A 20,509-nucleotide genomic window follows, 5' to 3' on the forward strand; every position below is an offset into this window, starting at 1 on the left:
CTGAAAACCTTTTTATCAGAATATGATCATTAGACAGTTCCAGCTCTTTCCAGTCTCCTCTCTATGGTAAGAAGAAGAGGATAGTATATAGCCATGCTATCCTGAACATGGCCAATCTAATCTAATCTTGGAAGACAAGCAGAGTCAGGCCTGCTTAGAGCTTGGATGGGAGAGGAGGGAAAGGGATGCCTACGTCAGAGCCCAGGTCTCAGCAACTACAAGTCTGAGATTCTACAGGAAGATTATCAGAGTCCAAAGACGACAGAGATGCAAAACCCAAAAGGAGAGAAAGGGCGAGGAGAGGGAGAGACAGAGAGAAAGAGAATAAATGAATGCATCTTCTTACACTGACAATGAAATACTTACCATGACAGGCCATTCTGAACCTCAAAACACAGCTCAGTAAGTAACAAATAGAAATAATACAAACTCTTAAACAAAAAATGGAACTAAATTAGAAATCAGCTCGGAATGTCTTCTGATACTTTGAGGTTGAACAATGCACTTCTAAATTATGCATGGGTCAAAGAAGTCTCAAAAGAAATTAAGTTGTTTTTTTTTCCCTGATCGGGGAGGGGTAGCACATGTGCATGTGCAAGCCACAGCCTGCGTACAGAGGTCAGAGGACAACCTCAGGTGTCTGTCTCCACCTTCCATCTTGTTTGAGACATCTCGTGATGCTGCATAAGCAAGACTAGCTTAGCTAGCTTGAAAGCATCTGGGATTCTCCAATGAGGACCAGTGGCTCTCTAGGAACCCTCTAGGCCTTTGGTGCTAGATTGGAGAGGCTGAGGCACTCAGCTTCATGGACTATTGGGTTCTCAGCCTCCCTGGTGTGAGACAGCTGTTCCTGAACTACTGCAATTCTATCATGAAAGCCAATCTAATGGATTCCCTTTGAATATAGACTCCATTCTGTTGGTCTGTGCCTCTGGAGAACGCTAATACAAATGGACTACATAGCTAGAGTGAGACCAATGTATGCAAGGATCATGGGGCCACCAAGAGTTTGTGGACAAATCACTTTCCTGAGCTTCCTTTTTCTGACACACTCTATCCCAAGAGTCCCTTGTCCTCCTGACCTTCTGACGAGAAATCCAAGGCTTTAGGGTTTTTTCTCTGCCTCATGTCACATCCACATCCAAGCACAAGTAGAAAGAAACAGTAAAAACGAAGTGACGAAGACCTTGCTGACCACTGTTGGCTCACAGTTCCTCTGGCCAGAGAGAAGGTGAGAGCTCAAAGATGTGATTGGCCTGTTCAGCCACCACTGTACTCCACAGACATGCCCAGCGTGCCAGATGTTTTGCTTCATATGTGTTTCCTTCATTAATCTGCTTGCCATTATTTTTCAGGGGATCTGAACAGCTGGCCTGGGTATTAGTTGCATTCAGTAGGAGAGACGGCAGAGTGTGCTTACTCCATTTAAAGGGGAGCCAAATCCACCATTTCCACTGATTAGAAACATTCTCTGAGGATAAGAAAGGAGGATTCTGGACAGGAACCTCACATTCATCACTTTATACAATCATTTTTTGCCTCAATTTTTATTAAATTTAAACATACATACAGACAAGTTTAAAGGGTGACCGATGAGAAATTCTATATCCACCACGAAGATTCAACAATCACTGATCAATTCTACAGTTTCAATTTAAAATATCCTGCAGACATTATGACTTGTCAACTTAAAACTTTTGCATGCATATGATAGGGAAATATAAATTCAACATCTTACCTATTCTAAGAAAAATAAGCATACCACATTATCTAATACCTATTCTCATCTTTGTATTTCCCTAAATATCCCCCAAATGTCTTTTACAGTTTTTTTTTCCTATTTCTCTCAATAAAGGATCACACTTTGCATGTGGCTGTCTCAGGTGTCTTGAAAAAAAGCCCACTTTTTGTTCTAACATATTGGCTATTTGAAAAGTACAGCTCAATGATCATTTCCAATGTCTCAAACTCTAGATTTGTCTATGACTGTATACTCTAACTTGTTATTCTCAATTCTTTGTAAACAGGAAGGTAAATCTAGATAAGAGATTTCTGTAGACTTCCACTAATTGGTTTTGGCAGTGTCTCATAAATAATAAAGTGTGCATGTATGGTCTCAGCAGAAGTCACAATGGCTGCTGCTCGCATGAAGGGGAATCTTCCTACCAGAGCTTGGAAGCAGGTGCTTCTTCTGCATCTCATAGCTGTGCTCTTTTGGGGTTATGCAAATCTTTTTCATGTAATAGGTTTTACCATCAATCAATTTTTTTTGCCAGACTTAATAATGACAGTTGTTAAATGATTTTTCTAAGCTTATTGCTTTCTATATATTTAAAGATGGCTTTCTTCAAATAACTCTAATAAAGTTTTTTTCCATAGCCTTTTGAAAATATGACATTTAATCCTGTCATGAGTATTGTTGATGTTTGGAATATCCTAAGTTTGGTCAAAGGATGCACCTTCAAGTTAGTGCTTGTGTCCATCTATGTTATATCAATAATTCTAAAATGGTTTTTTATCATAAGAATATACTCTAGGTTCACTTATATTCCCCCCTGCTCCAAACATGAAATCAGTCATTTCTTCAAGGAGTCCTGAATCCTTTTGATGGTGAATGGCATTTGCAAACCAAAAGTGGGCACTGAGCATGCTCATGGCCACTAGGTACATAAGAAATTCTGAGGTTCATTTGAAGCCTTATTTTTCTTACAAATACACTCAAACACATAAAACTACTCTGATAAGTCAAAAGAAGTCAATCAGGAAACATTTGCTGAATGCCTGCTTAATTCTAACTCTTTCCTCAGACAGAAGGGTCTAATTAATGCTCTTAGAGTAATTTCTAAAATGACAAACCAGTGGACTAGGGGAGATATAAACAATAGGTGATGAGTAGATTGTTTAATATAAAATATTCCTCTCTAACTTTATATTTGAATCCTAAGGGCTGGAGATAGAGCTCAGTGGTAGAGCTCCTCCTGAACATGTACAAGGCCCTGGATTCAGTCGTCAGCACTACAAAGAAAAAAAAAAAGCATTACAAGTTGTGTAATAAAAAGGCAGCCTTACATGGAAGCATACCAAAGCAATACCTCCATCGGGACCTTCGTTGGCTTTGATAATTTAAGCAGTTATTACAGAAGCAGGTACAATCAGAGACAGAAGGAAAGGAGGCGTGTTCTCAACTCCACTACTAAGAGCAGAGCTGGGGAAACTAAAGACAGCTGATTACATTGCTAGCACTAACATTTGAACAGGTTACAAAACAAACAGTGTTTTTGAGCCTTGAGGATAGAAATGAACCTGTAACTCTCAGAGATCATCAGAGCTGAAGACCTTGATTCTTGAAAGGTTATAAATGAAAATCCCTCCTGGTCCTAAAGTGCTAATAGACTCATAGCAGGAGACTGTCAACACTGGCCTTCTACAACATACAACGTACTGTTTGCATGGCAGTCTGCCCCTGTGTCTGCTCAGGCCAACTTCCACAGTGCTCTGAGACTCTATTCAGCTATAAAGAACCAGATCCACTACAAATACAGGAGAGCAAAACAAAGTTTCCCTTTGGGGGAAACATTCAGTTTGAAAAAGTAAATCCTAAATTAGTAAACTGAGTCTTTTTAGTCATTAAGGACTATGGAGAAAAAACAATTCTTAAACTCTTTGTGTGTATATGTACACACATTGGCACACACATATACACATGTATATGTGAGTATGTGCATGCAGCATTTGCCTATGATGATGTTGTGGTCAATGATAGGACGAGATATATCACAGTGGTCTCATTAGACTATAACTGGCCTGGAAAATTCCCACTTGCCTAATGACATCAGAGCTGTCATGACTTTATAACCATTATAACACCTTGGGCACAATGCAATACTCACTTGTGCTGGCAGCCAGATGACATTGCAGCACACACAACTATGTACAGCACATGACACATGATGATGGTGACAAACTACATTACTAGTTTCCGCATTTGCTGGACTATACTTTTATCTCTATTTTAGAGTATACACATCCTACTAACAACATTTACACCAAGCATGATGGCTCAAGACTCTAATCCCAGTAGTGGGAGGCTGATGCAACAAGACTGCAAGTTCAAAGCCAGACCAGGTTACATAATGAGTTCAAGGCCATCCTAGGCTACATAGTGAGACCCTATCTAAAATAAACAAGCAAACCAATAAAAAAAAATTACTGTAAAAAAGTATGGATGTATGCATGCATAACAATTAGTGAGAAAAGAGGCCATACATTTGAAGGAGTGTAGGGAGGAATATAGGAGAGTTTGGAGGGAGAAATGAAAAGGAAAAATGTTGTAATTAAATTATAATCTCAACATTTTTTTAAAAAGTATGGTATGTTAATCACCTCAAGAGATCACACTGATTGGCTGACCCAGACTATCTAGGGTTGTGCAAATGCAATGATGTTCCTCTAAAACACAAAACTGTCCAATGAAGCATTTTCAAACTGTATCCCCACTGTTGAGTGACATGACCATATATACATAAGAGTCATATATGTGTATACATACCCACACATATATGTTGTATAAGGGGCATTTCATAAAGAGCTTTATTGTTGTTACACAACAAATTATTCTTTTCCTCTGTAGTGACTCTTTATGAAAAGGAGTTTTTCTCTATACCAGCTCACCATTTTAGGGGCTGAGGCCCCACAATTCTCCACATTATCAACTATTTCAGAGACTATCTTGAAAAGAAAATTCATACACAGAAGTTCTCAGAAAGAGATGACTATCTCATGACACAATGCTTATACGCAATAGTTACTCATGTATTTTGTTTTTTAAATGAGGCCTTTCATACTTTTTCTATGAATTTAAAAAATGATAGATTTAAAAAAATTCTGTGTAATAGTTCTTAAACGGCTGACATCACCATTCTTTGTATTTTCACTATTTACTCTCCATGACTTAGTAGTAACTATTTATTGTACAAGTAAAAAAGATGAAATCTATTTGATTTGAACTCTAGTTACTATTCTTCTGGTCGCTGTCTTGGATTAGGGGGATGAATTAAAATTCTCAGGCTTGTCTCCTCTCAGAAATTTCTGATATGGAGTAAGGGACGAGCCATAGATAAAAGGTGTCCCGTATTCTTTCCATTTATAAAGCCTTTCTTTAAGGTGGACTTTTTTGTGTCTACAAAGGTTTGACCTGTAACTATAGGCTTTCCCACATTCCATACACTTGTAGAGCTTCTCTCCAGTATGGATTCGCTCGTGTTCAGTTAGGAATGAATACTGGCTGAAGGCCTTTCCACACTGATTACACTGATAGGGTTTCTCTCCAGTATGGATCCTCTGATGCCGATACAGGTTTGATTTACAGCCAAAGGCTTTCCCACATTCTTCACATGTGTAAAGTTTCTCCCCAGTATGAATCTTCCGATGTTCATTGAAGGATGAATACTGGTTGAAGGTCTTCCCACATTCGGTGCACTGATATGGTTTCTGTCCAGTATGAATTCTCTGATGTTCAATAAGGGTGGAGACACGTGTGAAGGTTCTCCCACACTGTAAGCACTGGCAAAGCTGTTCTCCAGTATGGAGTCTCTGATGTTCGGCTAGGGATGGAAACTGACTGTAGCCCTTCCCACACTCAGCACATTTATAGGGCTTCTCACCTGTGTGGATTCTCTGATGTCTGTGAAGCTTTGCTCTGCAATTAAAGGCCTTGTCACACTCGGCACATTTATAGAGCTTCTCCCCAGTGTGAATCCTCTGGTGCACAGTGAGGGTTGAACACTGACTGAAGGCTTTCCCACATTCCCGGCATCGGTAAGGTTTCTCTCCAGTGTGCACCCTCAGGTGTTTGATGAGCGTGGAACTGCTGCCGAATGCTTTCTCACACTCACTGCATTTGTATGGCTTCTCTCCAGTGTGCGTTCTCTGGTGAGCCAGGAGAGAAGACCTATGGCTGAAGCTTTTCCCACACTCATTACACGTGTACGGTTTCTCCCCAGTGTGAATCCTGTGGTGTTCAAGAAGATGAAGACTTTGGCTAAAACCCTTCCCACATTCACTGCAGACATAAGGTTTTTGTCCTGGGTAAATCTGGAAGCTTCTCATGAAATCAAAATCCTGTGGTAAATCTTTCTCCAAAGTGCGATCCATACCAGGTACCCTTTCTAGGGGATCACTCTCTTGTGAGACAAGTCCTTTATTTATAAACAAGGGCTTGCCCAGCTCGGGGCCTGTGGGATTTCCATCTTCACTGACAGTTTCCTTGGGTGAAGCTGCCCCCTGCTCATGAACTTTCTTTTCTTGCTCCTGTGCTATTAGGCTCTCAGATTTCACAACTTCTCCAAAGTTGGTCTTCCAGTGAGCACCCTCAGTGGACTCATGCTTTATTAGCCCATGAGATGGTTCTTCAATAAAAATGTCTTGTTTGGGAGGCAATGCTTCTATCTCTGGCCAGATCTGGAAATCTGAAAAGAAGTGGAAGAATTAATTCTTCCTTTGCTGGAAGAGAGACATGGATGCATCAGAAGGCCAATGAGATTGGCAGCAACACATATAAAAGAGGTTTGATGCAGTCTGATCCCAAACATGGATCTGAATCTGGAGAGAAAGCAGGATGATAAGAAGTAAATGGGGCCAGGCGATGGTGGCACATGCCTTTAAGTCCACAGAGCCAGGCAGATCTCTGTGAGTTCAAGCCCAGCCTGGGAGCAAGATCCAGGCCAGGCACCAAAACTACACAGAGAAATCCTGTCTTGAAAAACCAAAAAGAAGGAGGAGGAGGAGGAGGAGGAGGAGGAGGAGGAAGAGGAAGAGGAAGAGGAAGAGGAAGAAGAAGAAGAAGAAGAAGAAGAAGAAGAAGAAGAAGAAGAAGAAGTATAACTAGACAAATCAAATCAGTGTTGAAGATGAAGAGACTACAGTTCTAGAGGAAAAAAATAAAGACAGGAAAGGACAGGACAGAGCAGAAGACTTAAGGAAATGGAACACTGAAGTCACAGGAGGTGGGCAGCTAGTTCCTTTACTTTCTTCTACTCACAGTCGCTTTCATTGAATTTTTCCCATGCTTTCTCTGAAATCCACAGTCAATAATTTTAAAATATTTGGGTTGTTTTTCTTAAAATTGTGACTTCACATTCAACTATAATTTCATCATGGCCCATGAAAGGGGAAAGCAATCGGTTAAAAGATGACATTTGGGCCGGGCGGTGGTGGCGCACGCCTTTAATCCCAGCACTTGGGAGGCAGAGGCAGGCGGATCTCTGTGAGTTCGAGGCCAGCCTGGTCTCCAAAGCGAGTTCCAGGAAAGGCGCAAAACTACACAGAGAAACCCTGTCTCGAAAAAAAAAAAAAAAAAAAAAAAATGACATTTGGATCTTAAAAATTACAACAGCCCCAAACACAATCGTGTTTGACATAAGTTTAAGACATTGATCAAAAGGAAAAACTGTGGAACAAGTCAGCTATGGGCACCAATCTACACCTCCGATGGAAAGAATACCATGTTTTTCTTGCTATCTCTCATCACTTCCCACCTTTCTGCTAGGCCAAAGGAGAAATGCTATATTCACTTCTTCTCCAATCTGGAACCAGAAGACTAATCTTTGTGTGGGAATCTTATGAGAATAATGAAAATCTGTAAGTTTGTGAACTCAGTTTGTCCTGAAGGTCTGAGTGTGCCCAAGCCCAAGTTCAGCTCTGACTCTAGGCAAAAAAAAATTTAGTTTAAGTTCCTGTTAAGAACTCTAAGCTAAAATTCAGCTTCCTTTACTCAATCCATACTGAAAATGGATTAATGCTACATCATTGCATTTAGATGGCTGCATGTCAACAAGTGATCTGTTTAAACACAGGCCCTAAACATCCCAATAGGGCTCATTCCTTACAAGAATGTCACCATTGCCCTTTCATGACATCCTCGCGCAGACTCCTGTGTCTCCACTGCCCATTGGCTCACTCACCTAGGCAGCTGTCTTCAGGGTCTTCTCGTTCTATGCAGGGATCTTGTCCTTTTTGCAGTCTGCCAATCACCCGAGGTACAGAAGCCTGGATCCCTGCTCATGAGAAAGAGGATAGAGTTGGGAAGAACGGCCTGAAGGGCAATCTCAGAGCCACTTCATACACCACTCCCCTGCACTCAAAAGCAGAGATGTCAGTCACAGAAGGTGGGACACACAGTGGAATCACTTCCCAAGGGGCAAGAAAGATTAGGGCATGGGGCAAAAAGCAAGGGCCAACTCAAAATTAATACATGGTCTAGAAATGAACGTCCTGAAACAGGGTACTCCTGTACAGTTTTCAACAACATCGAAATGTCTTCTATAAACTTTAGACTCTAAACTGACTGAGAGCAGGGGGCAAGGAAGGCAAAGAAAGAGAAGAAAGCATAAAAGGTGTCAGAGAACAAACATCCTTCCAACTTCGCAGAGACCTGACTTTCACCTGCAGCACAATGGAGCAGAAAACAGGACTCTGAACCCAAAGAAGTAGCTTCAAGAGGTTCTTCTAATACACTGTTTGGAGGCAAAACCCCTTACCCAGTGAGGCCAGGCTGCTGTAGTTCTCCAGCATCACCTCCCGGTACAGGCTTCTCTGTGCAGAGTCCAGATGCAACCACTCATCCTGGCTGAAGAACACGGCCACATCCCTGAACGTCACAGGCTCCTGAAACAGCAAACCCATTCCTGCTTACCCTAGAACAACAGTTCTCAACATGTGGTCCATGACCCCTTTTGGGGGGTGTGAATGGCTCTTCAGATATCCTGCATATCAGATATTTACATTACAACTCATAACAGTAGCAAAATTACAGTTATGAAATAGCAATGAAAATGATGTTATGGTTGGGGTCACCACAACATGAGGAGCTGTTTTAAAGGGTCACAGCATTAGGAAGACTGAGAACCTCTGCCACAGACCATTACCTTCATCATCTGGATGAGGGTGACACTGGATGTATTCCAAGAAATTCTGAAACTATCTTAGGATACTAAGTATTCTGAATCATCTAGTTATGTAATTTCTGGGCAATAGTTATTGACTATTTCACTAAGCAAGTATTTATTGAGAAGCCACTAGAATCAAAGATATATGACACCAACTGTGTAGATTAGGGATTGGAGGGGGCAGAGTCCCTGACACTAGGGAATTAAAATCCACCCCTAGAATTTTATAGTGTTTCTAAGCCAGCATAGCCTTCTCTCACTCAAAATCTAAGTGAAAGAAAGAAGAGCAATAGAAATCAGAATACATGTAGAGCAGTGCAGGAAGGCTGAGGGAATACCAACCAAACATGAGAAATCCATGGACATAAAGAAATTTGAAAATTGTTTAATGAGAAGAATGTCAGGGACTGTGGTAGGAACTTTGCATGTACTATTGCCTTTAAATCTTAGGAAAACCCTCTATGAAAAGGCTATAGTTAAAGCACTTTGCAAATGGAAAAACAGGTCTAGAAAGGTTAAGTAACCCAGGTCAGGAAGTTGAGTCAGAAGGTAAAGGCACTTGCTGCCAAGCCTTGACTTCCTGAGTTTGATGCTGAGAACCCACATGGTAGAAGAGAACCAACTCCCACAAGTTGTCCTCTGACCCCCACACTTGTGCTGTGGCGCATACACACATAATAAATGAACAGGTTAAGTAACCTTCCCAAGAGACTACTAGAAAAAAAGGTAGAACTAGGGTTTGAGTTCCGGTAAACAGACCTATAAGCTACTATCAGATAGGATTCTATTCAATATGAAAATCAGAAGAACCATGGGATGTGCAAAACTATACAGGCACCAAAGAGTCATTCAGAAAGTAATTTCAGCCTAGTGGTGGTGGTGCACGCCTTTAATCCCCCCACCCAGGAGGCAGAGGCAGGTGGATCTCTGTGAGTTTGAGGCCAACCTGATCTACAGAGTGAGTTCCAGGACAGCCAGGACTATATGGAGAAACTCTGTCTCAAAAAACAGAAAAAAAGTAATTTCTTCCAAAAGAAACTTACTCCCCAAATGTGAGAAGGCCCAAATGAAGGAAAGAGATTCTCGTATAACACAGATGAAGGTAGTAAGCTTTGGAACAGCGCTGTGGGTGGGGTAGCATTTTAACCTTGCACTTTTACTACTGGGAAGAAATACTCTCACCACTATGTAGGGACATTCCTCCGGAACGGTCCCTGGCAGGACCTGTGGATGTGACATGCATGACAAAGTGGACTCTGGAATTGTTTATTTCAGGATTGTGAGGCAGACAGACTGCCTAGATTTTTTTTTTTTTTTTTTTTTTTTTTTTGCTTTTTCGAGACAGGGTTTCTCTGTGTAGCTTTGCGCTTTTCCTGGAACTCACTTGGTAGCCCAGGCTGGCCTCGAACTCACAGAGATCCGCCTGCCTCTGCCTCCCGAGTGCTGGGATTAAAGGCGTGCGCCACCACCGCCCGGCGACTGCCTAGATTATTATGCAGGTAGCGCTGTAATGACAATGGTTCTCAGAGAGAGACTCGGGTGTAAGAGAAGTCCATGTGATAATAGAAGCCAAGGCTGAGGTGACAGAACTAACTTCTAGGCAGTGAAGAGAACAAGGAAACAGACTTTCCCTCCCAGTATCCATCCAGAACCAGCCCAGTAGACAGCTTGACAATAAACCAGTGTAAGGCTTCTGACTTTCAGAACTGTGAGACAACCAACTGGTGCTGTTCTAAATACTGAATCTGTGGTAAACTGTTATACAGCACATAAAACATATATATATTAACATAAATGAAATTTTAAGGGTTACCTACATGTTTATTAATAAGGCAGTGAATATGGAAATGATAAGACACATTACATGAAATACACACAGCCATTACACAGAATGAGGGAAATTTGTACACCTGACACCAGATTTTATCTTAACACACTATTGATTCATATGAAAAGGCAAGCAACAAAACAATCTTCTGAAAAGTTTTATACATTTACCCAGAACACTTCCCTAATTATTCTTTGGTGTTTGTGGAGAGGGACAGAAAAGCAATCTTAGCATCCTCACATTTTTTTCTATGTGTTTGTTTGTTCCTTTCTTTCAAATTTGTTTCCAGTGCTGGAGACGAAACTCAGGGCTTCACTCATTTTAAACACGCACTCTATTGAAGAACCAGCCTGCCTCCATCTTAGGCTTAAAAGCTATCTTATAATAAAGACAAACTAGGTTTATTCCTGTTCATGATTAAACCTGTTTCTCAAGGATGTATATTTCACCTGCTCAACATAAAACAAAAAATCATCTTTGGCTGGCTTGTGTACAAGGCACAGTCCAAATCTGTGTTAATACAGATTATGTTACCTCTAAAAGTTGGTGTGTTCAGAGCAAGGGGACCAGACATCAATGAAAATGGGTGGCCCATGTAATCCAGCCTCTCAGAGTGCCTCTGCTGCAGTTTCCTCAGAGTTCTGAATCCAGAACAGCTCCGAGGCTGCTGGCTGAGATGGTCCAGCCTCACAGACTACTCCAGCCAGGACTTCAGATAAGCCTTGCACTTTACCATTACACAGAGACTAGACAACAAAATGATACAGCTAACTCTTCCAGAACTTGACCATTATCCCATTTTTCTCAGGGTTCCCTAAAGATACCAGCAGCCCCCAGACAACAGGAAACAGTCTACAGAACATAATGCCCATGTTTCCAAGATGTGGGATTGGTGGGTTTTGGTCATTCAGTAGATTATGGATGTTTGTCATAGTTTAGGGTTACAAGCTGTTATTGGTCATGGTCAGGGAGCAAAGGAAATTAGATTCAGGGATCTCTTTCTGAAGGGAAAAAGGGAGATATAGCATAGAAATGATGGGATAAAAGGATGGATTGTTGAGTCTATTTTTAAACAACCACTAATCTCAAATATTTTACAGTGGTATGGATTTTTATATACTGACACAAATTTAAGGTTAGTTTTGTTATACTGTATATATGTTTCTACTATTGTTTAAGATATTGTACCTACATAGCTCATTTAAAAATGTAATGTAAAGCTTTAGTCTTTGAAAGCTATTTAGGATAATAAAGAAATACAAGTTAATAGTTAGTCATCTATAACAATTAAACTTCTAGTCATGTTAGGCATGTTTTCAAGGTCATACAAAGACATATTTTAAATAGATAGATAGTCTTCAAATACTTCAAAGTCCTACAGAATATGGCATTTAAAATGTTTTGTTAACATAGGGCTTTTCATGACAGATTGACACATCTGCTCCTGGCAGCACCAATCTACTTCATAAAAGGATGATGGGTATCAAAGAACCTCCATATGGAGTTTGCTTTCTTTGTGGCAAAGGCTAGCCATTTGGACAAGAAATTGCCCTTGCTTCAACTGCTGACAGTATATTGTCCAAACTGGACAAGCAGGACACAAAGGAATGAGACGGCTGAACTTTGCCAAGACAGGGTGGGACAGTCCTTCAAAATTCCTACTTTACAGAAAAATCTGTCAGATACTCTATGCCTTTGGGCTGAAGATGGATGTCCCAATGTTGCAGTGGAAGCTTGGGTGACGGTCTAGGCAGACAGATGTTTCTGTCATTTCTCATAGTTTTGGAAGTTGCTTGCTCTGCACTTCCTGTTTATTCAGGTAATACTATATCCTTCTCAGGTCTTTGATGGGATTGAAGACTGGATAGTTATAGTTATAGTTTCCTTAGTCTTGATAGAAAGTAAATTAGGTATAAAACTTCAGATTCATCAAGATAGGATAGATAAAGGAGTATTTTCTCCAATATGCCAAATACAAATGGACTGGATATTATGAATGTAATTCTTACTTGATAATTTTTCTTATTGTAGTTTCATTTGTTAAAGTTAATACCTTTCTTTTCTATTTAGACAGTATCTGATAACTATTCTTATTGTATATAGTTTTACTATGTTAAAGTTAAAATCTTTCCTTTTTATTTAGACAAAAGGGGAAATGTGAAATAATCTTTTTGTACACTGTGAAGAAATGTCACTCTGATTGGTGTAATAAAAAGCTGAACAGCCAATAGCTAGGCAAGATTTCCAGGCACAGAGGATGCTAGGAAGAAGAAGGGAGGAGACATTAGGAGACACGGAGGAAGCAGGAAAACAGGATGGAAAGTACACAGATGAGGTAAACGAGCCCTAGGGCAGCACACAGATTAATAGAAATGGGATAATTTAAGTCATAAGAGCTAGCTAAAAACAAGCTTAAGCTATTGGCCAAGCTTTCACAATAATAAGTCTTTGTGTCATTATTTGGGAGCTGGCTGGTGGGACAGAGAAAGACTCACTACAGTGTGTGGAGGTCAGAGACAGATAAATGGTGAGTATCTTGCTCTATTGCTTTCTACTTTACTTTTCAAACAAAATCTCTCACTGAACCTAGAGCTTAGTGACTCAGCAAGGTCAGCTGGTCAGTGAGACTAAGAGTCCTCCGTTTCTGCCTCCCCAGCACACCAGCACCCCACCTTTCTGTGAGGGTACTGAGGATCTGAACTCAGGTCCTCAAGCCTGTGTGGCAAGCACTTTACTCACTTCACCTCCCTAGACTGTGCACATGAGCACATAGATGGCTGTTCTTTCTTTGCTGTCACAAACAGTCACAACAATCATTCTCCTAGCAGTCTCCCTGGGTTGGGGCACACCCATGTTTATAGGATAAAACAGTGGTTCTCAACATATGGATCATGATCCCTCTGGGAGTCATATATCAGATATCCTACATATCGGGTATTTACATTATAATTTATAACAGTAGCAAAATTACAGTTATGAAGCAGCAATGAAATAATGTTATGGTGGGGGGTCACCACAACATGAGGAACTGTATTAAGGGCCGCAGCATTAGGAAGGTTGAGAACCACTGAGATAGACTGAACTGCTGGGTCAAATTTGCCATGCATGTTTTGATTAGCAGATGCAGCAAGCTGTCCTTTTTCAACACGGCAGCCTCATCTCTCACCTCACATACTCTTTGTATAATGTGCTATCAGTACTTACCCATCAAGATGAGTTCTCTCCCTTAGCCCTATGAAGTGGCGTCTTAGTTATTTTTCTACTGCTACGATAAGACACCACGGTCAAGGCAAGTTATAGAAGAAAGAATTTATTCGTGGCTTACAGTTCACAGGGTGAGTCCGTGATCATCACAGCAAGGAGCATGACAACAGGGAGGCACACATGGCACTGGAGCAGTACCTGAGAGCTTACATCTTGATCCACAAGCACAGGGCAGAGAGGAAGTTAACTGGGAAAGGGGAGGGCTTTTGAAACTTCAAAGCCTGTCTCCAGTGACATACTTCCTCCAACAAAGCCCACACCTCCTAGTCCTTCCCAAACAGTTTCACCAACTGGGGACCAAGTACCAATCATATGAGCCTATGGGGGCCATTCCCATTCAAACTACCACAAGAGGTTCATGAGTGCAGGAGCCAGTGGAATTTAATGCAAGCTGTGGGGCTCACGTTTAGATCCTGTTGTAGAACAATCTTTTTGTACCCTGTGAAGATGTGTCATTGCCAAGGTGCTTTCTGATTGGTTTAATACAGAGTTGACTGGTCAATAGCTGGGCAGGAAGAGGTTAGGTGGAACTTCTGGACAGAGAAGAAGAGGGGATGAATCTAGGCACAAAATAGATGCTGGAGGACACAGAGAGGAAACAGGAGGTCCAAGACAGAAGAGAGGTAAAAAGCCATGAGGCAAAACAGAGATGAATATAAATGGGTTAATATAAGTTATAAGAGCTAGTGGCACAAGTCTGCAGGCCGAGCTTTCATAATTACTAATAAGCCTCTTTGTCATTTTGTTTTGTTTTGTTTGTGAGCTGGCGGCCCAAAGAAAAATCCATCTATAAGTTCCCAGTTGGTGGACTGTTTAGGAAGAACTAGGAGGTGTGGCCTTGTTAGGAGGTGTGTCACTGAGGGTGGGCTTTGAGGTTTCAAAAGCCTCATGATAGGCCTAGGCTCACTCTCTGCCTCTGTCTTGTGGATGTGATGTAATCTCTCAGCTACTGCTCCAGTGCCTGCCATCAGTCACGCTCCTCAGCACGATGGCCATGGACTCCTGGAAAAGTCACACAGCAGCACCTCAGTCCACAGAAACTGGCTCTGGAGTGACGCTGAGCAACTTTTCCAAGGGAGTCGTACAGAAACATCTGTTCATCCTGGACAGGGAGGGCACCAACAGGCAGGAACCTGTTCTGTGTACCTGCAGCTTGGCAAGCCTGTGCATTGACGGGGTTTCTTACAGTACTGGGCCCCACCACAGCATGAGCAACTCTGGAAAAGTCCCCAACCACAGTCACTCTTCCACCTCGTACACACCCTTACCACCACCAGCTACCCACTCCGGAACACACACACGTAGGGCAAGAATAAGTGTGGACTGGAATCTCAGATGAGGGCCTTGTGACCCTCTTGCCTCCTCCCATGACACCCTCATTAGCACAGACCTTGTCCTGTTCTCCTTAGATCTCTGCTGCAATCACAGGTCAAGGTCTTCTGAAGGTCACCAAGCTTTACTCTGTGCCTCATGATGGTGCCAGAAGGAAACAGCTACACTACAAGCACAAACTCTTCCATGACTTCCCTCACCTAGAATGAAGAACTCTGTCGGTCCACCATGGGATGAGAAAGCTCACATGGACAGAGGGGAGCCCAGGCTAGATTGAGGACGGCTGGACACTGTATTCTGCTGGTGTTTGTCACTACTGTAGCACTGACCTTATGGGGAGAAACAGGCTGAGCCACGGCAGAGTTACAGGGATTAACGGCTGCAGAAACCAGAGAATCACCCAGCCTGCTGAGCTGCCTTTGGACCCCACCTCCCATTTCTCCAATAACACTACAAAGGTAAACATCAGTTCTGCCATTACCCAGTGAAAAAGGGGAAGGACTCTGGCTTTATTAAGACTCACTGACACACTCTAAGCTAGCCAGAGCTTTACATAGTCTGTGCCCTTCCTTTAAAAGTTAATCCATGGGCTGGAGAGATGGCTCAGAGGTTAAGAGCAGTGGCTGTTCTTCCAGAGGTCCTGAGTTCAATTCCCAGCAACCACATGGTGGCTCACAACCATCTGTAATGAAATCTGGTCTGAAGGTACACATGCAGGTAGAACACTGTATACATAATAAATAAATAAATCTTTAAAAAAATAATAATTTCTCAAAAAATTTAAAGAGTTAATCAAACGGGGCCTCTCAATTATCTGGCCAGGAGTTTGCCTCTACCCATTTCCTCCACTCCCAAAATCTGATTCACCTAAAGATGTGCTAAGGAGAAGGAGGACTAATTATCCCTTAATGAATACTGTAGTCACCCTTCCCAGAAGCCTTTGGGCAGTGACTGCCTTATAGGCTTCCATCATATAGCCTTTGGAGCTTGCCTGATTTTCAGAGTTACCCAGAAAACTGTAACTTTTCCTTTTTATTCTTTTCTTTTTTTTCCAGATACTGGATAAAATCCCAAGCATGCTTTCCCTGGCACTCTGGGATTTCTCACAAACTCTCTGAAGCTACTTCCCACACCACACAACTTACTGCCTACTATGCAGTATGCTGACCCCCCTGCTGAACCTGCCTCCTTCTCGGATCCTGACGCTGACACATGGCTTTCTTCCTCCTTTCCCTCTCCCTCTTCCTGTCAACTGCCAAGATTTACAGCCTGTCTGCCCTGTTATTTTTCTCAAATTTTAATAACATTTTCTTCAAGCTTCCTTCTAAATTTCTAAATTTTTACTAATGAAATTAGGAACCCAATAGAGGGGACCAAATTCCCTGGCAATAGAAGGTATTTTAAATTATAAATGAGCTCATACCTCTCCTTTGGCTAACAAAATGGGATAGACATTCCATCTGGAGGATTCTCCCCCCACCCCCCCTTTTTTTTTTTTTTAAAGAAAAGCATCTGGGAGGTTCTGTGAGATGGTGGTTACAGGACAGCACCTGTTCTGGACCTGGCAGAATTCTTTGTCCCTAGGTCTACTCCTTTGATAGGTGTATGGTGGGAGGTTTTTATATCTTTTCCTTGAAGGTCAGCTTCAAACTGGACTTTGCATACCTCTGTTAAATGCTAATTTTGCAAGTGAGAAAAGTAACAGGGAGTAAGAATGAAAATGCATCCACATCTTTGAGTCAGAAAGCAATTTATGCAAAGACAAGCTTCACTTACTGCCCCTCGTGCAGCCAGCAAATCCACAGCCATTTCCTTTCTTAGTTTTCCTGCCAAAGGAGAGCTGAGTGCTGACCACATATGCCTGGAAAGGAAAAAGGGTGTAGTAAGGAATTCTGGTACCAAGGGAAAGCTTAGCACAAGGAAGTTAAAACCACCCATAATGGGGGTCTGGAGAGGTGGTTCAGTGGTTAAGAGCACTCCCTCTCTTGCACAGAACCTGAGTTTGATTACCAGCACCCGTAACTCCAGTTCCAGGAGATCTAACATCCTCTTCTGGCCTTCCCCAGGTTTGGGCTCACGGACACATACACACATACAGACACAAACATATACACATAAACATAAATTAATTTTAAAAACCTAACCATAATGGTCATGAGATCTCAAGAAAGCTATCCCCGATAAACACCGCAAACCAAATGATAAGAATGCTGACCAAACCAATCTGTCAAAACTCCATCCCTTCAGTATATAAGACACTTCTAATGTCTGACACTTGTCCCTCCACACTCACCTACAGGCCTATTAGCGCCTTGTACAAAAACTGGCAATGTCAAAGGGTTGGATATACCTGATATAAAGTACAGAGGACGATGTGTCCAAGTTCTCTGCAAATGCAATGCCAGTCTACCTAAAGGACTTGAGTTTTGGCTGTTTGGGAAGTCCTGGAACCATTCCGCTGTGCAGCAGAGGTGGGGCTGTGCTGTCGACGTGGCTGAGGTGGATAGCTGAGGGGTTCACAGACTGCCCAAAGTGACAAGACATTGCAAGGCGCACAGATGGAAAGGGAATTCTGCTTTCAGCCCAAGTCTCTAGACAAGACTCAGCGAATGCTCCGGCCACACTATACCTTGGTTTCTTACTCTGCACCGTGGGCACAATGAAGGGCCAAGGAGCCTATAACTTGGTATTAGATGCGCTAATTCATCAAATTAGCCTAGACTGCTAGGTACCGGCTGTTGTTTTCCTGACCTGCATCGCTAGGATGCAAGAGAAGATGCACAGGCCCCTGGCCCCGCAGTCTAGGCCCAGCCGCTCTCCGTGGCAGGCCGAGCCTGCTGGCGGGTCCCCGAGCCAGAGGCCGCAGAGCAAGATGCCAGGCCGCGCCAGGCCCGCCGCGAAGCCCACCGCCCGCTACACCCCGCCCGCCCCCTCCGTCCCACTCACGGACGCCGGCGCTCGCTCCAGCCGCCCTCAGCACAAGCGGTCTCGAGGATGTCTGCCCCAGATGCGCCCTCCTGGCACAGTCAGGATCACCTCGGCCCGGAGCCCCCCCAAAACGCCGAGAGCTGCCCCGCCACCAGGAGAAACCTCAGAGAACTACTATTCCCGGCATGCCTCGGGACCGCTCTGACTACATTTCCCAGAAGGCACCGGGGACAAGCGTTTTCCGAAAGCTGAGTAGAATTGTGGCGGTGTTTCCCCTGCGTTCAGGTTAATGTTGTCTAGGGCTGGGGGTGTGCACTGCAAACACAGTAAACTGCAAACCCGGCTAGGCTCTCTCAGTCAGTCCTCAGACTTGTTCGCTAGGCGGGCGAAGTGATGTGACAAGACAAAACCGGGATTTAGTGTCTAAGAGTAACCCCACCCCACCCCTAAGTACCAGGCTAGCCTGACTCATGGAGTTGAAGGACAGCCAGGGATACATAGATTTATGCACATTAATAGGAGAATCTGTGTAGCCTACACCACTAATCATGATAATTTAAATCAGTTTAACGTGTACAACACACAGAACAATGCGCATAGTATTGTTTCAGGGTTTTTGCTTGTTTCGTTTTGTGCCAAGGATCTTGATATTCAGTCCAGGATGGTTTCAGAAGCAGGAAGATTAAAAAATAAAAGTAATTGATTGAATACACATACTTAGCTTTTATTTATTTATTTGTTTGTTTGTTTGTTTGTTTGTTTAAATCCAGCGAGCTGCTGAATCCTAAGATCAATTGCCATTTGGTTGGGAAAGATAGGCATGGATCTTCGGAGAGCCTGCCCTTCCCTAGCCTCCAGTTTAAAAAAAAAAAAACATACATAATATTAACTCTCTCAAGTATCTTTCTGATTTGGAAAATCATTTGGAAGAACAACAATAACAACAACAAAAACAAAACAAACAAACAAACAAAAAACAGCAGTTGTGTCTAAATACTCCTTCTCCCCAGTGGCTGAAGTGAGGCACTCTCAGAAGCCGTAGGCTTTTGAGTGAAAATCCCAATTCCAGGAATGTGTTGTCTCTCTCAAAATTATTGGCCACAGAGGCCTCTATGACCTCATAACCTACAAGCTTTGTTGTCTCTGTGGGGTTGTTTTTGCATCCCAGGACTAAGTGGAAGTCCCTGTTGCTGGAGATACCACATCCTTTAGTTGCAGGACATGGAGAAATCAGTTTGGATCTGGCTGGAAGATTCTCCCCATGCTAGCTCACTTTCATAATGCTGAAAAGCACTGTGCAGGCTGCTGGGGGAGAGTTGATGCCAACAGTTTTGTTCAGCTATGGACATGGTGTGCTGATTCCTTTAGGATGCCAGGAAAGATAAGCTCATTGGTAAAACAGTGGCCCAACCATTATGAGTGCAGCCAGTATCTGCCATTTCACTTAAGGCTTGCTCCATAGGAGAAGACTCACTTTCCAGGACAAAACCTGTGGCTAGGGAGATCCTGGTCCCCAGTGGGAGGCTACTGCTATTATTTTGTGTATTATTTTGTGTAAACATACCTTAAAAACATTTGTGATTATGGACACAGATTACCACTGCTGTTAACACTGTGTGTGTGTGCACATATGAGTCGAGATGCCCATAGAAGCCAGAGCCTTGGATCCCCTGGAGCTGAAGTTACATGAAGTTATGAATCACCCAGAATAGGTGCTGGAATAGAACCAGGGTCCTCTACAAGAGTCGTACACTCTCCTAACCTAGGAAACACCCCTCCCCAGTAGGGGTCAGTTATTGTGGTGTCACAGTTGGTCATGGTACTGAGAATAAGGACTGCTGCTGTGGCATGCCCACTCAATGCTCAGCCATAAATGGAAGAAAATAATCAGACATCTGTATTACTCCAAGACACAGGGAACACTGCAGAAGAGGCAGAATGGAGGGAGAGCTAGTGTTACATGCTTTGAACTTACTTGAATGGAAACAGGAGAATGGAGGCTCACAAGACTCAGAAAGACCTAGAAACCTCACAGGCTTAAGAAGCTGACTCCAGGAGTTTAGATAAGCAGTGTACAATTGCTACAGGGGGCACAAGGAAGCAGGAATAGCCTGGGACCAGGAATTGTGCTCTCTGTGTCTACACTGTGATATAATTTCTCCTTTCTAACTAACTGTGTGTGTATGTATGTGTAAATTAAATTTCAAAAGCA

The 20,509-nt window shown here is 42.6% G+C and overlaps 1 protein-coding gene across 1 annotated transcript; it reads right to left on the minus strand.

The window, feature by feature from the left end:
- Positions 1-1,543: 1,543 nt before the first annotated feature.
- Positions 1,544-18,468, minus strand: Znf354c (zinc finger protein 354C). The gene is made up of 5 exons (XM_059270463.1): positions 18,316-18,468; positions 17,146-17,230; positions 8,538-8,664; positions 7,962-8,054; positions 1,544-6,467 (listed from the first exon to the last, which is right to left on the minus strand). Exons 2-5 carry the CDS (start codon positions 17,224-17,226, stop codon positions 5,041-5,043), a joined length of 1,728 nt encoding a protein of 575 aa, XP_059126446.1. The 5' UTR covers positions 17,227-17,230; positions 18,316-18,468; the 3' UTR covers positions 1,544-5,040.
- Between the last annotated feature and the right edge of the window lie 2,041 nt (positions 18,469-20,509).

Source organism: Peromyscus eremicus, chromosome 8a (genome assembly GCF_949786415.1).
Source record: "Peromyscus eremicus chromosome 8a, PerEre_H2_v1, whole genome shotgun sequence".
In the NCBI taxonomy this organism is placed as follows: domain Eukaryota; kingdom Metazoa; phylum Chordata; class Mammalia; order Rodentia; family Cricetidae; genus Peromyscus; species Peromyscus eremicus.